The sequence below is a fragment of the Myiozetetes cayanensis genome, unplaced genomic scaffold (genome assembly GCF_022539395.1).
Source record: "Myiozetetes cayanensis isolate MyiCay16 unplaced genomic scaffold, myiCay2020 scf1, whole genome shotgun sequence".
Lineage (NCBI taxonomy): Eukaryota > Metazoa > Chordata > Aves > Passeriformes > Tyrannidae > Myiozetetes > Myiozetetes cayanensis.
Genome location: NW_026086604.1, coordinates 148,384,197 through 148,402,638, shown reverse-complemented (window position 1 = coordinate 148,402,638; position 18,442 = coordinate 148,384,197). Strand labels below are relative to the sequence as shown.

Sequence of the window (18,442 nt, the reverse complement as noted above, 5' to 3'; positions counted from 1 at the left end):
ATTCAGAGTTAAAGTGGCCCTAATTATGTCTAGTGCACTCCATTTTTTAAATAAATTCAGACAGCCTGAGTGGAGGTCATTTTAATTTGGAGTTAAAATGTTTGAACGGAGGCTTAATGTTGTTTAACTGATCTGACATAATTAGTTTATTTCATCTGGATTAACTTCCTGTAATTTTGCTCTGTAGGTAACTCTGGTATGGAAAAAATAATCTGTGTTAGGTATTAGCATATCCTGTAAATTCACCCTGTTTTGCTTGGCACAAAAATGCAGAGCTTTAAAGCCTCCAGAAAACGCAAAGAAGGCTGTATTTTTATTAAGAATTGCTGGAGCTGAGTGGGAATGTACAGTAAGAAGCACTGGCACCCAGAATGGTTAAATCCTCCTGTCTCTATCTCATTGGGGAGGCTATTTATTAACAGAGGAAAGAAGGTCAGTTTTATGCAGGGAGAGTGAAAGCACAAAGGAAGTGAGTGGCCCTCAGGAAATGTGTGAGCATGACTATAAATCAAAAATGCAATGAGAAATCCTTCTCCAACCGAAATAAGGGCAATTCAGGACACACTTGGAGAGGGAGAAAATGGAATTAGCTGTGGGATGCAAATGCAAGAAGTGAGGGCATGCACAGTGAGGGCAGAACAAGCACCCGATTCTGTAACTCTCTGGAGTGTTTTCCCCTAAAAACCTTTCCAATTACTGTAGCTCTTGACTGCTTGAATAAAAGCAAGAAGGAGGATTGCAGAATCAAATCCATTTTACTTTCATATATCCTTGGATAACTCTGCTATCTGCCTCATTTTCTTGGCTGTATCCTACCTGCTTCTTATCTAAAATATCAAAGGCTGCTGCAAGGTTAAAGAGGATGAAGAACAGATGCTAAAATCTGCTTGGGAAAAGAAAAGAAAAAAAAAAAAAAGAGGTTTTAGACTTTTCTGTGGGAGAGGTAAAAGGTGTGTTTATTGAGCATCTGCTTCACGTTTTTGCAGGATGCAAAGCTCTGCTCCGAGCAATGAAAATTTCTGGTAGGGCTCACTTGACTTCATCATGTTGACATCTACACCTGGGCCAAATGAAAACATCAGGGGCTGCTCACAAATACCCTGACCAAGGGATGGGGAAGCAAAGAGGGTGAGTGACTGGTCTAAGCTGACATAAAACGTGTGTCTTCAGGGAGACCTTGGAGCATTTCATGGTTCGTGGTGGCAGGGGAGACCCTCTGCTCTGCTCTGCTCTGCTCTGCTCTGACTGCTGGGATGGTGGCTTCCTAAAGGGCTTTCCTGGGAGAGGAAGGGAGGAAGAATCATGAAGGAAAGAGAACTGAGTCCACAGGCTTACCCAACGTCAAAGAAGTAAATCCTGACAATGGTCCAAGCAGTGATGAACACGGAGGGGGCACCTGGCAAGAGAAAAGGGGTGGTGTTACTGTCAGAAATCATTATCAGTGTCCTCAGGGCTGTTCTCCCTCTCTTTCTCCATCTCTCCTGAGGTGAGGGAGGGACTGAGGTGATGCCTTCCCTCAGGACTGGGCAAATGCTCCACCTCTTTAATGCTCACAGGCCAAACAGGCAACGTGTTGCCTTCCTCTCCCATCCACCCTGTGAGATGAGTTTCCTGTAACTGCTCCCCAGCACTTAAAATTCCTGTCGCAGCAATGCCTGAAAAAGGACTTCAGATGGTGAAATGCAAGGAACAGGCATCCATTCAGGCATTTACAGTGTGGACACCTGTACCAAAGGCAGTCACCACAAGCTCTGTGTAGCATCAACGGGGAGGAATAACGTGCTTCTAACACACAGGTCAATGTTTGCTCCAGGACAAGACATATGAAATATCCCTTGACTGTTTTTCCCTGGATTTCCACTGACCACTGTGACAAGTTCGCATGCAGGTGTCTGCAGCTGGCCAGATGAACCTGCCTCTGCTCCTCACTGCATGATCATCTGCAGGATTGAGGTGGTCTCGCTCCATCAGAGTGGTCCCTCTTTTCCCTGTCTCTTGTCTTGGACTGGATTTAGGTTGGAAATACTTTGGGAAGGACGTGTCACTTTGCTCTGTGTCACTCACAGCTTGTGTGGGGTTTATCACCAGTGATTTCCAGGTGCAATGGCAATAAAGCCACTAAGAAATGTAATTAGTGCATCCAAATTATTAATTCATGCATAATCCATTTCAGGCCCATCACTGATGCTCTTGCAAATGATGGATGACTAAAAGACCAAAAGATCCCTCAAGCCATTCCCTGGAATTTCCCTTCTTCACTCAAGCAACCTCAGAACACATTATGAGGGACAGAAATTATCTCTGATTTAAAATCATTACTTTCATTCATTTCTCTTTAAAATCTGCAGCTCCAAGGTGCCGAAATGAAGGATATCCAGGCACAAGGCAGGTTTAAAGAGGGTCTGACCTGATTAACTGCATGTAAATCAAAGCCTGCCAACGTCATCCCTTCTTGTGCTTCCAGCCCAGAGAGCTGTCCCTCTTTTTTGTGGTGTGAACCCAAGCATAGCTCCTGTCACTTCCAATGGAAGTTACTCCATGGCTGATTGATCAAATCCTGGGTCCAGATGTATCCCTGGATGTGACACGATTTTATTTAATCTTTTCTAGGTTCTTCCCTGCTCTCGTTATTCCTCAGTTTTAGCTGCTGAGAGCATTCAGTAGAAAGCTATTTGCTTACTTAAACATAAATTTTCAACTAAATGGCATTAAGGGGGAAAAAAAGACCTCTGATTTCTTTCTGGAGAAAGAAAAGAAGTGGATCTGGTAGGATTAATTTGCATAGGTTAACAATTCAGTTGTGAGTTGCTTTGTGAAGAGCTTGATTCTGCCTTCCTTGGCATTTTCTCATTGTATTTTATTCTATTCCATTTCACAGAATCCTTTTATTTCTTTATTTTATTTTATTTTATTTTATTTTATTTTATTTTATTTATTTTATGTGTTCAAGACCGGATTTTTGCATTAATGCTGGAGAAATGCATTTAATGCATTACATTTGCATTAAAGCTGGAAAAATCCCAAATGCAGGAAGCAGAGGGTTATCAGCATTGGCACTCAGGTGATGGCAATCCCAGGATATCTGCCTGGCCTGAATTCAGTAAAACCCCTCTGGACATCACTTGATCTTGCTCCTGGCTGCAGGAAATCCTTGGCAGCAAGGTAGCACATATGGAATCCTGGAATGGTTTGGGTTGGAAGGGACCTTAAAGCTCATCCAGCTCCAACCCCCTAGCCCAGGTTGCTCCAAGCCCCGTCCAACCTGGCCTTGGACACTTCCAGGGATCCAGGGGCAGCCACAGCTTCTCTGGGCAACCTGTGCCAGGGCCTGCCCACCCTCACAGGGAAGGATTTCTTCCTAATATCTCATCTAAATATACTCTTTTTCAGTTTGAAGCCATCACCCCTTGTCCTGTCACTCCATCCCTTTTCCCAAGTCCCTCTCCAGCTCTCCTGGAGCTCCTTTAGGCCCTGGAAGGGGCTCTGAGGTTTTCCTGGAGCCTTCTCTTCTCCAGGAACACTCCAAACTCTCCCAGCCTGGCTCCAGAGCAGAGGGGCTCCAGCTCTCAAAGCACCTTCTTGGCCTCCTCTGGACTTGCTCCAGCAGCTCCATCTCCTCCTCATGTTGGGGGGTCAGAGCTGGAGGCAGCTCTGCAATTGGGGTCTCACCAGAGCAGAACAGCAGGGTCACAGACCCCTCCTGAATCTGCTGGTCACGATCCTTTCGATACATCCCAGGACATCCCAGCTTTCTGGGCTGTCAGGGCACATCCCCAGCTCCTGTCCAGCCTCTCATCCACCAGCACCCTCAAGTCCTTCTCAGGACTGTCCACCACACCTCTGCCCCACCTGAGCCCCCGGGTTTCTGGGTTAAAAGCTCGGGGCAGACGCGTACCCCAGCCGATCAGGATGTACCACCAGAAGTACTTCCTCTCCGAGAAGAAGGAGATGACCAGCAGGGTGTGAAGGTACAGCCCCTCCACCAGCAGCCAGAAGAAGTTGGCCATCACACAGTACTGGAAGAAAACCATCATGGCTTTGCAGCCTACCTGGAAGAGAAGAACAAAGGAGGAGTGGTGAACTGCAGCACGTTCCCAGAGCAGAGACACCAAATTACCACTTACACCTTGCCCTGTGTGTGTGTCTTTGGGACTGATTTGGGCAGAACCTGAAGTTCCTTTTGGAATGAGTTCCATGGTGAAAAGCTAAAAGCCCTCCAAAGCTTTTTTGGGGTGGACACGGTTGACATGTTAATCTCTGCGTGGACAGTGTGGAATCCTTGGGAGCCAGCTCGGGTCTGGGTGCTGTTTGATGGACCTGGGAATGCTCTCAGGCTTGGAAACCCTGCTGACAAACTGCTGGGCCACGGTCCCAGCTCGATGTTGTTCTCTGGAAGTTTTGGGTGCACATCTGTGGGAAGCTGCTTTGGAGTGGATGCCAGGAGAACCCTCCAAAAAGGCACAGCCTCGAGCTGGGATCAACTCAGTCAGCTTGGTCACGCCCCAAACCTGCCAGAGTTGCAGAAGTGGTTTTACAACACTCTCAGGCACCTGGTGTGATTTTTGGGGTGTCCTGTGCAGGGCCAGGAGTTGTGGAGTCCATGATTCTTGTGGGTCCCTTCCAACTCAGGATGTTCTCTGATTTTGTGATCTTGAGGAATGACACTGCGGACTTGGTCATCAAAGTCCCCTCATCATCCTCGGTGGGGCTGCCTGCTACTGACACCTGGCTCCTTAAACCCAAAGAAATGATCCCCAGGATAAAAAGAAAAAAAACCAAACCCAAATCCAAAATGCCAACAACAAAACCTCCCCCAAAAAAGACAAATCAAAAAATAAGTCCAGTTTTAATCACTCCATGGCCTGGTATGAGCCAGGAGTTTGAAGAAAGCCAAGTTGCAAAAAAATGCTCCTCAGTTAGGAAAAGAAGGACAGATACATATATATATATATATATATTTAAAGTAGGGGATAAACACACACAAGCATGAACATATTTGATTGCACTGGAAAGGGAGGGATTGGAAGAGGGAAGGTGCACTGTTTTTCTTCAGGACATGAATAATTAAACACAGCAACTCACCGTGTGGAGACTTCACTGCAGCCCAAGGAATGGGAGCAGCTCCCTCACAAAAGAACTAAATAAAAAGGGAAATTTCTGACACTTAGGGGCCAAACCCACTGAGAAACACCTGAAGGCAGAAATCAGCTGCCCTCAAGGAGAATTCCAGCGCTGGTTATTGCCCCAGCACGTGAAGAATCCAGGTCTTTTCAGCTGCAGGTTTACAGGAGGTCACCAGTTGCATCACTGAGATGCTGACTCAGCAAAAGCCCTGCTGCCTTCAGCGAGCCTGCTGGGATAACAACTCTGCAGGAGAACCTGAGTCTGCTGGGATAACACCCTGCAGGAGAACCTGACTGCCAGAACTTGCTGATTAATGGCTCTTCCCTGGTGCTCTGCACGTGCAAGATGCCGAATTTAGAGCACTAATTGACCTGCACCAGTGACAAACTCCCACTTCCCCCTCTCCTGCTGAAAGCAGCTGCTGGGAAACACACTGGTGAAAAAGGCAAGCGTGGAAAGTGTCTTCTTGGTGCCACCAGTTGCCACTGATCGCTCCAAATCACCTGTCAGTGTGTGTGACACTGGGGACATCACAAGGAGCTGCAGGACTTCACAGGACAAGGAAAAGCTGCTCACAAACAGTGATTTCTGCCCAGCAGAGACTCTCAGGAAGGGATTTGCAGCCTGACTTTGCTGTCCAGAGAGGAAGCTGTGCTGAACTCAGCCTAAATCCATCACCTCTTCTCCCATTATTGGCAATCTTTGCTTCTGGAGTGTTCTCTGGCCCTACTTTCTCCCCTAAAATGGTGGTGGATTGTTACAGACCTGAGGTGGATCATGGCCAGCAGTTGGACTTGCTGATATCAGAGGTTTTTCCAGTATTAATTTTTCCGTGGTTTTATTCTTCTATCCCCATGGCAGCAGCTGGGCTTTGGCATCTTCTATCTCTGAGGGACCTGCAGCAGATCAACCCTTTGCTCCTTGCTGAGGGATGTTTGCCTGTTTGAGCAGTTGCTACCACCCCTGCAATTTTGGGGTTTACCTGGAGAAAAGCTATTTTTGTGGACCATTTTGAGCACATCTTGCAGCCAGGGATCCCCTGCAGCACGGGGATGTTCTGCAGAGCTGGACCTGGAGCAGAGCTGGAGGCACTGTCCTATCTTTAAAATTAAATAATGATATTTCTTTTGCTGCCTGGCTTTGCCACTATTGCCTGAACTGGGTGAAATTAAACCAGACCAGATATTTCTATGAGAGATGCACTTGCCCTGCTGAATCCTCTTTGACATCCAGCTCAGAGACACATTTGGAAAACGGCCCTTCCTGGCTTTTGAGAGACCTTATTACAGACAGCCCTTGGTAATGGGTCTCTGCCTGCCTGATTGATTAGATTCAGCCTCAGAGAGGCTGTTATAGTGCTGGCAAATAAAATCCATGTTTATGTAAGATGTTTTACCCTTTAGATGACAGGCACTGGGCAGAGATGAGCCATTACAGCTCACTGAAGGGTTTTTTTTTTCGTGAAGAGCAGAACTCATGATGTGTCAGTATTGAAGGACTAACACAGACTATTTTTGGAACAGACACTTTCAGCAGGAATAGCTGCATTGCTTTGCTGCTTTTTCTACCCTCTCCCTTCCACTGTCTCATTTACATCAGCTTATTTCCCTGTTTTTGCTTCAGGGACCTTGCCCTGCTCAGGTCCACATGGGATGTGGCACGAGATGGTTTTCCTTGGCTTTGTGGATGGCACATCCACCCAAGTGGCTCCTCTCTTCTTCCCCTCTTTGGAACTGTAATAGACATGGACCTTTTTCTTTTCCCTGTTTTCTTTTCCCTTTTCCTCTTCTCTTTTCCTTTTCTTTCTCCTTTTTCTTTTTCCTTTTCTTTTTTTTTTTCTTTTTCCTTTTCTTTTTCCTTTTCTTTTTCTCTTTCTTTTTAATTTTCTTTTCCTTTTTTCTTTCCTTTTCCCCTTTTTTCCTTTTTTCTTTTCCTTTTCTTTTTCTTTTCTTTTTTTTCCCTCTTTTTCTTTTTTCTTTTTCCTTTTTTCCCTTTCTTTTTCCTTTTCCTTTCCCTTTTCCTTCTTTCCCTTTCCCCATTTTCCCTTTTCCTTTTCTTTCCCTTTCCCTTTTCCCATTTTCCATTTCCCCTTCTCTTTCCCTTTTCCTTTCCCCTTTCCTTTTCCTTTAGTTATGTCTCTGAGACAAGTGTCTAAAATGGACCTACAGTTATGGAGATGCAGTTTTGGGTTTGTACCGTGCTGGAAAACCTTAATTTCAGCATCTGCAAAGCAGGCACTGCCTGCCCAGCACTCCCCAGTCCTCCAGGAGTGTGTCAGCAATAGGATCAGGAGTGGGATCGATGAACAGTTTGTAAATAAGACTCCAAGGAAGCCTCTTTGAGCAGGCTGGGACAAGATGAGCTCTTGCTGGGGGCAGGAGCAGCTGAGTCACTCCCTTCCCACAGGTTGTGTCTTCTGGGCAGCATAAAAGAAAATATGGATTAATCTGTCACTGAGAAAAGGGGTTTTCATCAGTCCTCTGGTGATTTGTGTAAATCTACTCCTCCTGCAAGCAGGGGTGGTAGCCCAGGGAACAGCACTGAGGGACTTTAAAGGGTCCCTTCTTTGATCTAAATCTGTCCTGGACCCAAGAAAAAGACAGAGGTAAAGGAAAAGGAAAAGCAAAAGGAAAAGAAAAGAAGAAAAAGAGAAAGGAAAAGGAAAAGCAAAGAAGAAAAAGAGAAAGAGAAAAAGAAAAAGAAAGAGAAAAAGAAAAAAGGAAGAGAAAAAGGAAAAGAAAGAGAAAAAGAAAAAGAAAGAGAAAAAGAAAATGAGAAAAAGGAAAAGAAAAGAAAACAAAGATAAAGAAAAGAAAAGAAAAAGAAAGAAAAAAGAAGAAGAAAAAAGAAAAAAGAGAAAGAAAAAGAAATAGAAAAAGATAAAGGAAAAGAAAAAGAAAGAAAAAAGAAGAAGAAAAAAGAAAAAGAGAAAGAAAAAGAGAAAGAAATAGAAAAAGAAAAAACAAAAGAAAAAGAAAATAAAAAAAGAAAAAGAAGAAAAAGAAAAAGAAAGAAAAAGAAAATAAAAAAAGAAAAAGAAGAAAAAGAGAAAGAAAAAGAAAAAGAAAATGAAAAAGGAAGAGAAAAAGAAAAAGAAAAAAGAAAAAGAAAGAGAAAAAGAAAAAAGGAAGAGAAAAAGAAAATGAAAAAAGGAAAAGAAAAGAAAAACAAAAAGATAAAGAAAAAGAAAGAGAAAAAGAAAAAAGGAAGAGAAAATAGAAAAGGAAAAAAAGGAAAAGGAAAAAAAGGAAAAGAAAAAGGGAAAATAAAATGAAAAAGAAAGAGAAAAAGAAAAAAGGAAGAAAAATGAAAAAGAAAAGGAAAGAGGGCTAATTTAGGTTTAGCACACTTCACCTTTTTTGTAAGAACAGAAAAAGAGCAAACTAAAACCAAACAAACCAGAGTGCTGGGCAAAAAGCCATCACTGTCATTTCTTCCCTCATTTTAATTGCAGCTCTAGACTAGAGTCAAACAGATTAGCAATAAAAAAAGCCCCACAAAGTTTATGTTCTATCATGAAAGGGAATTGAGGTCTATTCAAACCAGAAAACTCCTCCTAAATCAATTGGGTGCCTCTGACTCCTTCCTTCCCTCCCAGTCACGGAGTTTGACAAGCAGATAACTTCAAATAAGAAACTGCTGCACTAGAGGGTGACCCTTCAAATTTTCCTGGGAGATGCACAGAAATTTTGGGTGTTAAGGACTTAACAATGTAAGTGAAGGAGATGAATGAATAAATGAATACAGAAATGTGATTAAAGAAATTCTTAAAATGCCACTTGACAGAAACAAAGTGGTTTATGACTGAGACCCAGAGAGGGCTGAAGTTGTCAAGTTAAAAGTCTCAGTCAAAGCAATTTCTCATCTCTCAGGTCAAAGAAAAGACCTTCATGGGAATCATCACCTTATGGCTTGATGATGGACCTTGAGCCCTTTGTGGCTTCAAGTCCAAGTGTTAAAAATACGTTATTAAAAGCAGAGATAGATCAACTTAAGTGGGTTCACAGTGACCCTCTATCTCAGGCACAGGGACAAGAGGCCCCAGACAGACATTTGTCCCTGTTAACATCTTGCTCTGCACCAGTGGTGCCCCAGAAACACGATGCAAGAAAGCCCTTAAGCCTTGTTAATGGCAAAAATATTCCATTTCTCTTCACCTGCTCCTCTCCAGGTCACAATCCATCACATTTCCACATGTGTGGGAGCACACACTGGGATGCTTTCTCCATACCAGCTGTCACTGGGCAGTTTATGAAGCCATTATAGCCTGGATTTGTGTCTGAGCTCGGTGATCTGTTACCACTTCCATGAAGCAGAAATGCCATTGCTGTGCAGACACACACACAGGCACACCCACACTGCTCCAACAGGGACAGTCCTGCCTGCTCCCATCATCTGGGGAAGAATGGAGACATCTGGAAGAAGCCACTGGGATCAATCTCTATCTCTTTCCTGGGCCTTCACTTCCACCTGCAACAAGGCTGCACTAGTTGAACAGTTCCCAACCAGTGAAGCTGGGTAGATTATTATTTCTCTGGGTAGAGCATCATTTCTCCAGCAATAGCTCAACCCATATGGAACCCAAAGCCCCAAGAGATAAACGTGGCTTTTCCCTGTGCTTCCACCTCCTCAGTGCCAGCTGAAGGCCAGTAGGAAATGGCAAGGCATTTAGAGAATCCCAAAATGCTTTGGGTTGGAAGGGACCTTTGAGATCATCCCATTCCAACCCCCCTGCCATGGGCAGAGACACCTTCCACTAGCCCAGGTTGCTCCAAGCCCTGTCCAACCTGGCCTTGGACACTTCCAGCGTTTAAGGTGAGGATTTACAAGGGTCAGATCCTGAACTGCATCAAAATAAATGGAGCTGCACCAGTTCACCCCAACAAAAAACACACCCACATGGTCCACATGACTGCCCTTTGTGCCTCTCCCACTTCCCACACAGGCTTCCTCAAATCCCAGTGCTATCCTGCTGGATTCATCAGGAACCTTTCTGTCTGCTTTTCCTCACATTAGAAGAGAGTTTAATCCCCCTGACTGTGACCCTCATAGCTATTTAAGCCTTTCTCTTCACCCATTTCAGCAGGGGTTCTGTACCTGTCAGCCTTTGAGGGACTCAGCCTTTCGATTCCTCCTCTCAGGAACACTCATTTGATTTTTGGGGCCAGTCTTGGGAGCATTTCTAAGATGGTGATTGGCTCTGGCTGGTCTAGCCTGGGCTCCAGGTGACTCAGAGGTGAGTTGAGATGTAAAAATAGAATTATCTTGGTAAATGGGTGAACTGGGCCTGTTTTGGGCTCGTCAGTCACAGAATAATGGCACTTCAGAACAAAACTTCAGAGGTAAGACAAGTCAAGCACAAGGCAGCAAGTAAAGAGAGAGGGTGAGCAGAGTTTTAATGATGCCCTTCCTCACACTTTGCACACTTTCCCTCATTATTGGCACTACTGCTTTGCTTTAAGGTGCCAGCCCATGACTGGGGCACTGCTGTGTCAGGGGTGAGCACAGAAAGTTCCTCCTCCAGAGCTCTTCCCCAGTCTAACTTTCTACCTTCCCTCCTGGGTTATTTTCAGGATGTCTCCATTCCTTCCCCAAGCTTTCTTTCTGTTGTTTTTTCACTTGTTTGTATTATTTACAGGAGCATTCCCTAAGGCTTTTCCCCCCTTTTTTTCCTTTTTATTCCTCCCCCCCTTGTTTTGGGGTAAACCTTAAGATTGTAGCAGTGACCAGGAGATAGGGAGAGATCAGTAGATATGGAGTGATCAGCAGACATGCAGAGATCACCAGATATGTGGATAACAGTCCACAGAAGTTGTCTGGAAGATACAAATCTCTTTATCTGATCTGATCAAAATACAGACTGAGGAGATGGCTGTGTTAGGTCTGTGTTGTGACAACAAGTCCATTGGTACCCCTATTTCCTGAAGCCAACAGAACTCTTCAGAGTTCTGCTCTTCTCCCCAAACCACCCAAAGTTGAGCAGATGCTGTCAAAGAGCTCGTCCCTCCTCTGTGTAGGTGGGAACAGCCTTTCCTAAAGGACATAACCCAGTGAAGTGGTTGAGTCTCTAATATTTGCTTCACTTTTACACAAGGGCATAAAAAAGATTTCTAATCTTCCATCTCCCCATGAGCCTGAATGTCCTGGTACTCCCAGATGGATCTGATGAGCCTCAGATGGGGGTGCACTGGAAAAGAAAATGTCTCTGTCTTCAACTTCCATAAATAAAGTTCATTTTGGGGCCTGGAGCTCTTATCAGTTTGGCCTGAGGAAGTTCATGTAGAAACCCCCAAGTTTTCACTCTGAGAAAATGAGATATGTCTGTAAGTTCACAGTTGCTGAAGTCCCAACCTCCTTAGCAAAGAATTTTTTTTATTTGTTGGAATTTTTTGTCTTACTGGAATACAACAGCAAAAAAGATAAATGATGATTCTCCCTTGGCTGAATCTTCAACAAAACCAAACCTGCAGAGCTCAAAACTCGAGCCTGAGTTTAATCTGTGGAATTTGATCTTTGTTTATAGCAAACTGTTGGCTTTTTTTGTGTTCAGCCAGACTGGAAATGTAAGAAGTTCATCATTATTATGGTATCCAGATATGACAGTCATGAAACTATATATCAGAAGCCATCCATAAACCCACAAATAATCCAATGAAACAACAACTGAAGTGTTCAGTTCAGTCCTTCAGGCAGGTTTGCTGTTTTGGCTGCTGTGTGTTCACAGGGTGTTCCCCAGGGACACAAGGAAAGGGGAAGGCAAAGTGTGGGAATGCCAAGACACAAAGTCACACCAGACCTAAGGAAAAAAGTGTGAAAAACTAAAACTACTCAGGGCTGTTGGCACCTTGGGCGATGTGCCGTGTGTGGCCATCAGACTCCTCTGCTGGTTCCACCCCTTGACCAAATTCAAGGCCCCTGCAAGTGCTTTGTTTCCCACTGGGAAATCCCACCATGGTGGACTTTTGGTCTAAATACTTCTACATGAGCCAAGTGATCCACACTGTGCCTAGAAAAGGGTCTGATAGATATGGACACTTGGGAAGAGGAGAAAGAGTGAGGGACATTTGTAAAGCCACCGATGTGGGACAAGGACCTCGAGCAGGTCCTGGGTTCAGTGACCATTTAAACCTGCCACATTTAGGCATGAAAACAAGCCCTGTTTACCAGCTCAGGGTTTCTGCTCAATGAAAACAGGCTGATTTTTTTTCCCCAGGGAGAGGATTTATCAAGAAAGCAGGGTCAAGGAATTCATGGAGGCTCCGAGTGCCAAACATCACTCTGTAAACATCACCCAGTGAGTGGTGCATGTGCTGGCTCATGTGAGGACTCAGTGATGCTCATCACATACATTTTGGCCACACTGACCCTGAAATGCTTACAGACACATTCTCAACCTCCACGGAAATGCCCAACAAACTTAATTTTCCAGGATGCTTATGTTGAGCTCAGTAGTAATCCAAAGCTGTTGGAGATTAAAATGAGTTACCACCATAACTGAGGTTTCCCACACGAGGCAAAATGAAGTAAAAATACAGTAAAACCTAATAAAAAGTTGGGTTTTTTTCAATTACATATACACCTCCGTGTATTGCAGTTCCCAGCTGATTTAAACATTGACACATTTGTTGGAGAGCTTAACATATTTTGGTATGGCTGGTGCATAAACCACAATTTGAAATCTTCTTACTGCTACAGGTAATACCAAATTCAGGAATTTGTTCCCTTCATCAGAGTCTTCTGTTCCTTTGGATTTTACAGCCCTAAATCTGTTCTGGGAGGGGGGGGGTGTGTCTTTATCTTTTTATTCCTCACAGGAACTCAGAGTGGCACTTTCTCTTCTAATAGAACACTTTTATTGCTCTGGGTTTGCCCTGTTTTAAACCAGCACAGCGGTGGCAGCACTCACAAAATTGAACTGTTTGTTCCAATCTCTCCTCAGACTGAATGAGCTCAAGGCCACATCCAGCCATTACACACAAAACCTCCAGGAAACTGTGTCTGAGGCCCTGGGTTCATGGATTAGTCCCCAAGTCAAACTTTATCCTGCAATTTCGAAGCACAAACTTAACTCAAGCCAAGCCACCCAAACCCACAGGAACACAGTGGATTTTGGAACTATTTCTCCAAAGAGATGAATGTTAGGAAAGGCATTTTGACTGTGTTTTACGTAGGTGTTTTTTTTCACTGTGACTTAAAAAGTTGGTCCATAATGTGGGTTCAAGACAGGTTGGGCAGATTTTTGCACGGGGTTGTGCAGCAGAGACAGATTTGTTCCACATAATTTTATAACCCTTGTGTATCATTCAGCCATTCACCCTGAGCTGGTGTTTGACATGAAAGTTCTCTGATGGGGATAAACACACCTCATGGGGTCTACCTGAAAGCACAGGGGCTTCCAGGAGCTGTGGATTCTGCAGGAAAACTCCTGTATTTCTGTTTCTGGGTGGAAACACTTCTCACACAGCTCTCTGTGCTCACGTCCCAGTGCAACCTCCCTCAGGGGTGAGGAGTGAGTTCAAACTCCATGGTTTGATGGGTTCTTGGCTCCTCTGCCAGTTAGTCACCTGTGGAATTGCTCATTCCAGTTTCCATGTCATCCTAACCGTTCAAGGGCTCTCCCAGTTGGAAGAACACAGATCCCAGTGAACCCCGGGGAGGGAAAAGCACAGAGGGACATTCCAAAGGGAACACTTCCTGCTGCAGACAGTTCTTGGGAAAAGCTGAAAGGAGGCTGCAACTGAGAGATGCTGGAGCAGAAAGGTCATTGGAACAGCAGGGACAGGACTCAGGGTTAGGGCACAGAAAAGCCAGGAGGCAAAGAATAAACTGGGTAAATGGAAGAGAAAGAGAATCTCTTTTTTTGGTGCTGTGTGACACAAGAAAACAGGTCCAGAAGGGATTTACTGGATTGCTGTGCCCAGTCACCTGCTATTGCCAGCCAGCACCTCATGCAGTGTTATGAATTTGCTATGGAGGTTTCCTTTTTTTTTTTTTTCTTTTAATGACTTGTGATCACATCTCTTCAGTTTGGAGATTTTAATTTCCTGCTTGAATTTATTCATGGCTGGTGTCCCCTGACGTCAATATGGCCTTTAGATAAACAGCCCTTCTCCCTCCTCAATGTTTGCTCCAGCTGATAACACCAGGTCTGAAAGTGGGAAAAAAAAATAAATCCCAACTCCTTTACTGCCCTCATTTATCATCCCAGGAGGGAAATCTCACAGTTGCAGACGGAGAGCGTGGGAGACAGGTCCAGGTGAAAAATAGATGGTGATGTCTACACAGAGATTTCCTGCCCAAACTCCTGCAGAGGTGTGGTCCCTGGAGCCCAGGGAGCCATCCAAATCCAGGTGCAGTATTCCAAACGAGGCAAACAGCCTTCCAGGCTCCAGTGAATGTATTAATCAGAGCCTCACTGACTATGGTTGCACTTTACACACTCATCTGCAGGCACTTCCCCATGGATAGTTAGTTATGTGAGTCTGGATCTGACTCTGGAGGGAAAGGTGTTACTGAATCCCTACACACAGCACTGCAAGTCTCCTTGGACCAGGATACCCAAAAAATTAGCAGCTGGCTGGGAGATGGACACAAGGCTGACAAGAACCCCAAATCCAGCAGAGCCTCAGTAGTGGGTCTGACCTCACAGAATCCTTCAGGTTGGAAAACACCTCTAAGATCAGCGAGTCCAACCTCACAAGGGGTCAAGATGCCGATCAATTTTTGACCCTGCTAATCAATTTATTCCCTTCCCATATAAACTGAGCTGCAGCAATCATATTTCTCCCTTCAAACGAGGAAAAAAAAACAACCCCGAAACCTTCCCAAAGTCCTGCCTCTCGTGTATCTGCAAGGTGATTTCTGGTGCATTGTTGAAGAGGGGGCAACACAATGAGGTGGAAACTTCGAAGTGCAAGGCTACTTACTGAGCTCACAAAGCAGTGCTCGGACTCTCCACTTTCAAACAGGATGACATCTTTGATGAAGACTGCAATGGCTCTCATTATGAAGGACATGAAGAGATGCATGTGAATATAATTTCGAGTGCAGTGCAGTTTTCTGTTGGGAAGAGATGAAACATTTCTGAAGAGCCAGGCTTCTCAAAAGGGTTATTTACCTATTTGCATGTCGCTTTCTGCCACGGCGTGGAGTTACAATTAAACATCAGACACCCCGAGACAGGCTCTGTTCTGATGCTCATCACCACAAATCCACTTAAAGCCCTTTTTAAATCCACAGAACATGGTGATCCACAGACCTGCTGCTTTTCCCATTTCTCAGAAAAGCAGGACAAAATACTGAATGACACAAAGCAGGTCCATCCCACCGCTCTCCGCTGGAAAAAGAAATGCTTTCCACCGAGCAGCCTGTGCTCACAATAAGGGGTTGTTTTCTGCACAGTGTTTGTACTGCAATAATTCTTCCCAGAGTGAAATGTTTGTTCAAGAAGGGAAATAAATTCTTAGCATCTGTTGCCAAAATTAACACGCATTGCAGGCTTTCTGGAGCAATATGAACTGTATTATTACTTATAAATTACTGGTTGTTAATGATACTGAGAACACTGCTAGAATTCATCTGGTTTAAAGCATAGATTGGGTGAAAATTCTGGTGGTCAATTTGATAAATCAGGAAAAAAATATTTAAAATCACGTTAAAATAATCATCTGTGTCTGAGAATTGTATTTCTTCCGTTAAGCTCACAGTATCTCAAGAATGTGAAGTAAAAGTTATTCATCAAGGGCATATCTGAAAAAAGTGGAAAGCAGTTAAAAAAGAAATTATATACAATCAAATATTATCTTAGAATACAAATGATGAAACGGGCAATAAATGTACACTTGTATCCTGCACAATAGTTACACTGCTTTTCTTTTATTTATATATTAATCTTATTGCTGTGAGAGGGGGGAATACTCTTCAGAGAAAAGCCAGCACGTGGTTAAACACACATTTATTTTTTTCCGCTAATATTTTGAAGATGAATTTTGATCAAGTAGGTGTTTTGGGGTTTTTTTCCAAGTGGGACTTTACACCAGCTACGTGAAGAGCCCAATACTCTGCAGATGGGCACTTTGGACAGACACCAGAACCACCACAGACCTCGCTCAGCAGCACAATTGACTGACCAGCCCCTAATGAGTCACTGCACCTTGGTGTGCTCCTAATCTGGGGTGATGGCAAGATAATGTGACTGAGTCCTCTGTACTTGCAGGTGAAGGGAAGTCAAATGACTCCGCTTCCCACACAGGAACAGCGTGAACCTCCAGGGTTTCATCAACCTGGCCCCTTGTACCCTGCTGAGATAATCTGCGTGTGTTTCTGATTCCCTCCTCCCTGGGAAGGGAGTGGAGATAGCACACGTGCAAAGAGCAAAGTTCTGGAAAGGTGAGGCCAGTCTTGGTCTAAGTGTGAGAGTTATACTCCAGAATATAAGCTCTTTCCTACAGGAGGAGGTGGAACCACATCCCAGAGGTTCTTCCATTCGCAGAGGTCTGATCTTTGTTGTTCTCCCTTCACCAAAACAGCTTTATAATAGGAGGTAACTTAGACCTCTTCATTGGAGGCACCCAAATTTAGATGCCTGATTCATTTATAAACAAGAGACTGAGGATTAATTAATTTGCCATAATCTAGGCTTCTAATGCCACTTGATCAGCTGCAGAGTATCTGCCCATCAATCCATAAGGGCAGGGGTCTCCTGAAGGTCCTGCACCGTATCTGCTGCCCTTGTGCACATCTCAGAGCCACCAGCGTGACTCAAAGTGGCTCTGGGTGTTTCTGTCTTGCCATAAAGCTACAGCAGGAAGGGTTTCTGAAATACACTTTGAGAGGGAAGAGGATGCTCAGAAAAAACTGTGGCTGCCCCATCCCTGGACGTGTCCAAGGCCAGGTTGGACGGGGCTTGGAGCAACCTGGGCTAGTGGAAGGTGCCCTGCCCATGGCAGGGGGTTGGAACAAGATGATCTTTAAGGTCCTTTCCAACCAAAACCATTCTGGGATTTTGTGATTCTGGGTAGTTTTGGAGTGTGATTAATCAGTACCACTTCTGAATTCCTACTTTGAGTAGAAATTCCGTAGTATCCATATATCTGACTAGGACTCTGTGGACTATAACAGGTTTATGGGATAATGGCCTCTAATACAGGGATCCATCATGTAACAATCTACCTTTAGTGAGATAAATCCACCTAAATAAAAATGGGATTGGGGTTATAAATCTCACACAAAGGCCACAAATCACACACTGAAAAACAGTGGTGCCAAAAGACGGGAGAACTTCCCTCCGCTAATCCAACCCAGAACTTTTGGGCATTTATCTGTACCACCCATAGCCTATAAAGTCTATAACTTTAACAGCCCCTATGTCCTTCTGAGTGCCTTTTTTTTGCTCGTGGTCTTACCTGAAGAGACACAGGATGATCATAGCAGCTGTGAGGGCAATGAGGGACAAGGTGTGTCCGATGGTGTAGCCGGTCTTGACCGTGCCGTAGAACGCCGTTTGCTGGTGGGGGGGGAAAGGAAAGAGGCAAAACAGGTCCTTTAAAGAGCTGCCAAAATCCATTCCTAAATACAGCACCACTGACTGGTGAGACAGGGAACTCATCCTTCTCCGTCCTCTTGAAACAACTCCAACCCCTTCACATCCAGCAGAGCACACGACTCAAATACCACCGGTGTGAATAAGAACACGTCCTGTAGCAGCAGAGCTTGGATCACTCCAAAAACCAGGTTAGAGCTCCACCAGGGAAATGTTCCTGCTGGAAGGAGCCTGATTTGACACTTGCAGAGACAGCTACATGGTTAGAACCTTGTGGAACAAGAGTGACTAATGTTCAGCTAAAGAGCACACTGACACATCACGTAGGGAGGACGAGCAGCTCCAAGCTTGTTAAGGAAGTTTGAGGGCAAAATGCTCGGGAAATTGGTTTGTTTTTGTGGAAGTTGCACGCTGTGCTTAGGCAAGTAACTTAAAGCATTCTCACTGAAGTCACACCTAAGTTAATTCAGAAATATACAATGAGTTGGAAATTGGTTCATGGCTTTGCTCTTTGACAGGACACAGAGGGAATTCCTGAGCATGGGACACGAATCCAACAGGGAATCCTGTTCTAAACAAAACGGGGAAGTAAAGCAGCAAAACTCCAGCTCTCCAAGGCATTCCAGCAACACTCTAAATCAATATGCTCTGATTTTCACCTCAAAAAAGGACAAAAGTATTTAGTCATTTATTTTATCAATGACAAATCTAAGTTTGCATGAGAATCTATCTCGGTTTGTGGAAAATCTCATTTTTTCCACCCCTTGACTGACACTT

At 44.4% G+C, this 18,442-nt stretch overlaps 1 protein-coding gene across 2 annotated transcripts in view; it reads right to left on the bottom strand.

The window, feature by feature from the left end:
• Positions 1 to 18,442, bottom strand: part of LOC126644062 (vasoactive intestinal polypeptide receptor) — a 98,981-nt gene that overhangs the window by 17,913 nt on the left and 62,626 nt on the right. For both annotated transcript variants that reach the window (XR_007629851.1, XM_050322955.1), the window contains exons 5-8: positions 17,529 to 17,629; positions 15,051 to 15,183; positions 3,896 to 4,049; positions 1,336 to 1,396 (exon numbers count right to left, since the gene is read on the bottom strand). Coding sequence is in view for 1 of the 2 variants with exons in the window: in XM_050322955.1 (XP_050178912.1) it covers positions 1,336 to 1,396; positions 3,896 to 4,049; positions 15,051 to 15,183; positions 17,529 to 17,629 (449 nt within the window). In the remaining variant the exon portion in view is untranslated. The remainder of the gene's footprint in view (positions 1 to 1,335; positions 1,397 to 3,895; positions 4,050 to 15,050; positions 15,184 to 17,528; positions 17,630 to 18,442) is intronic.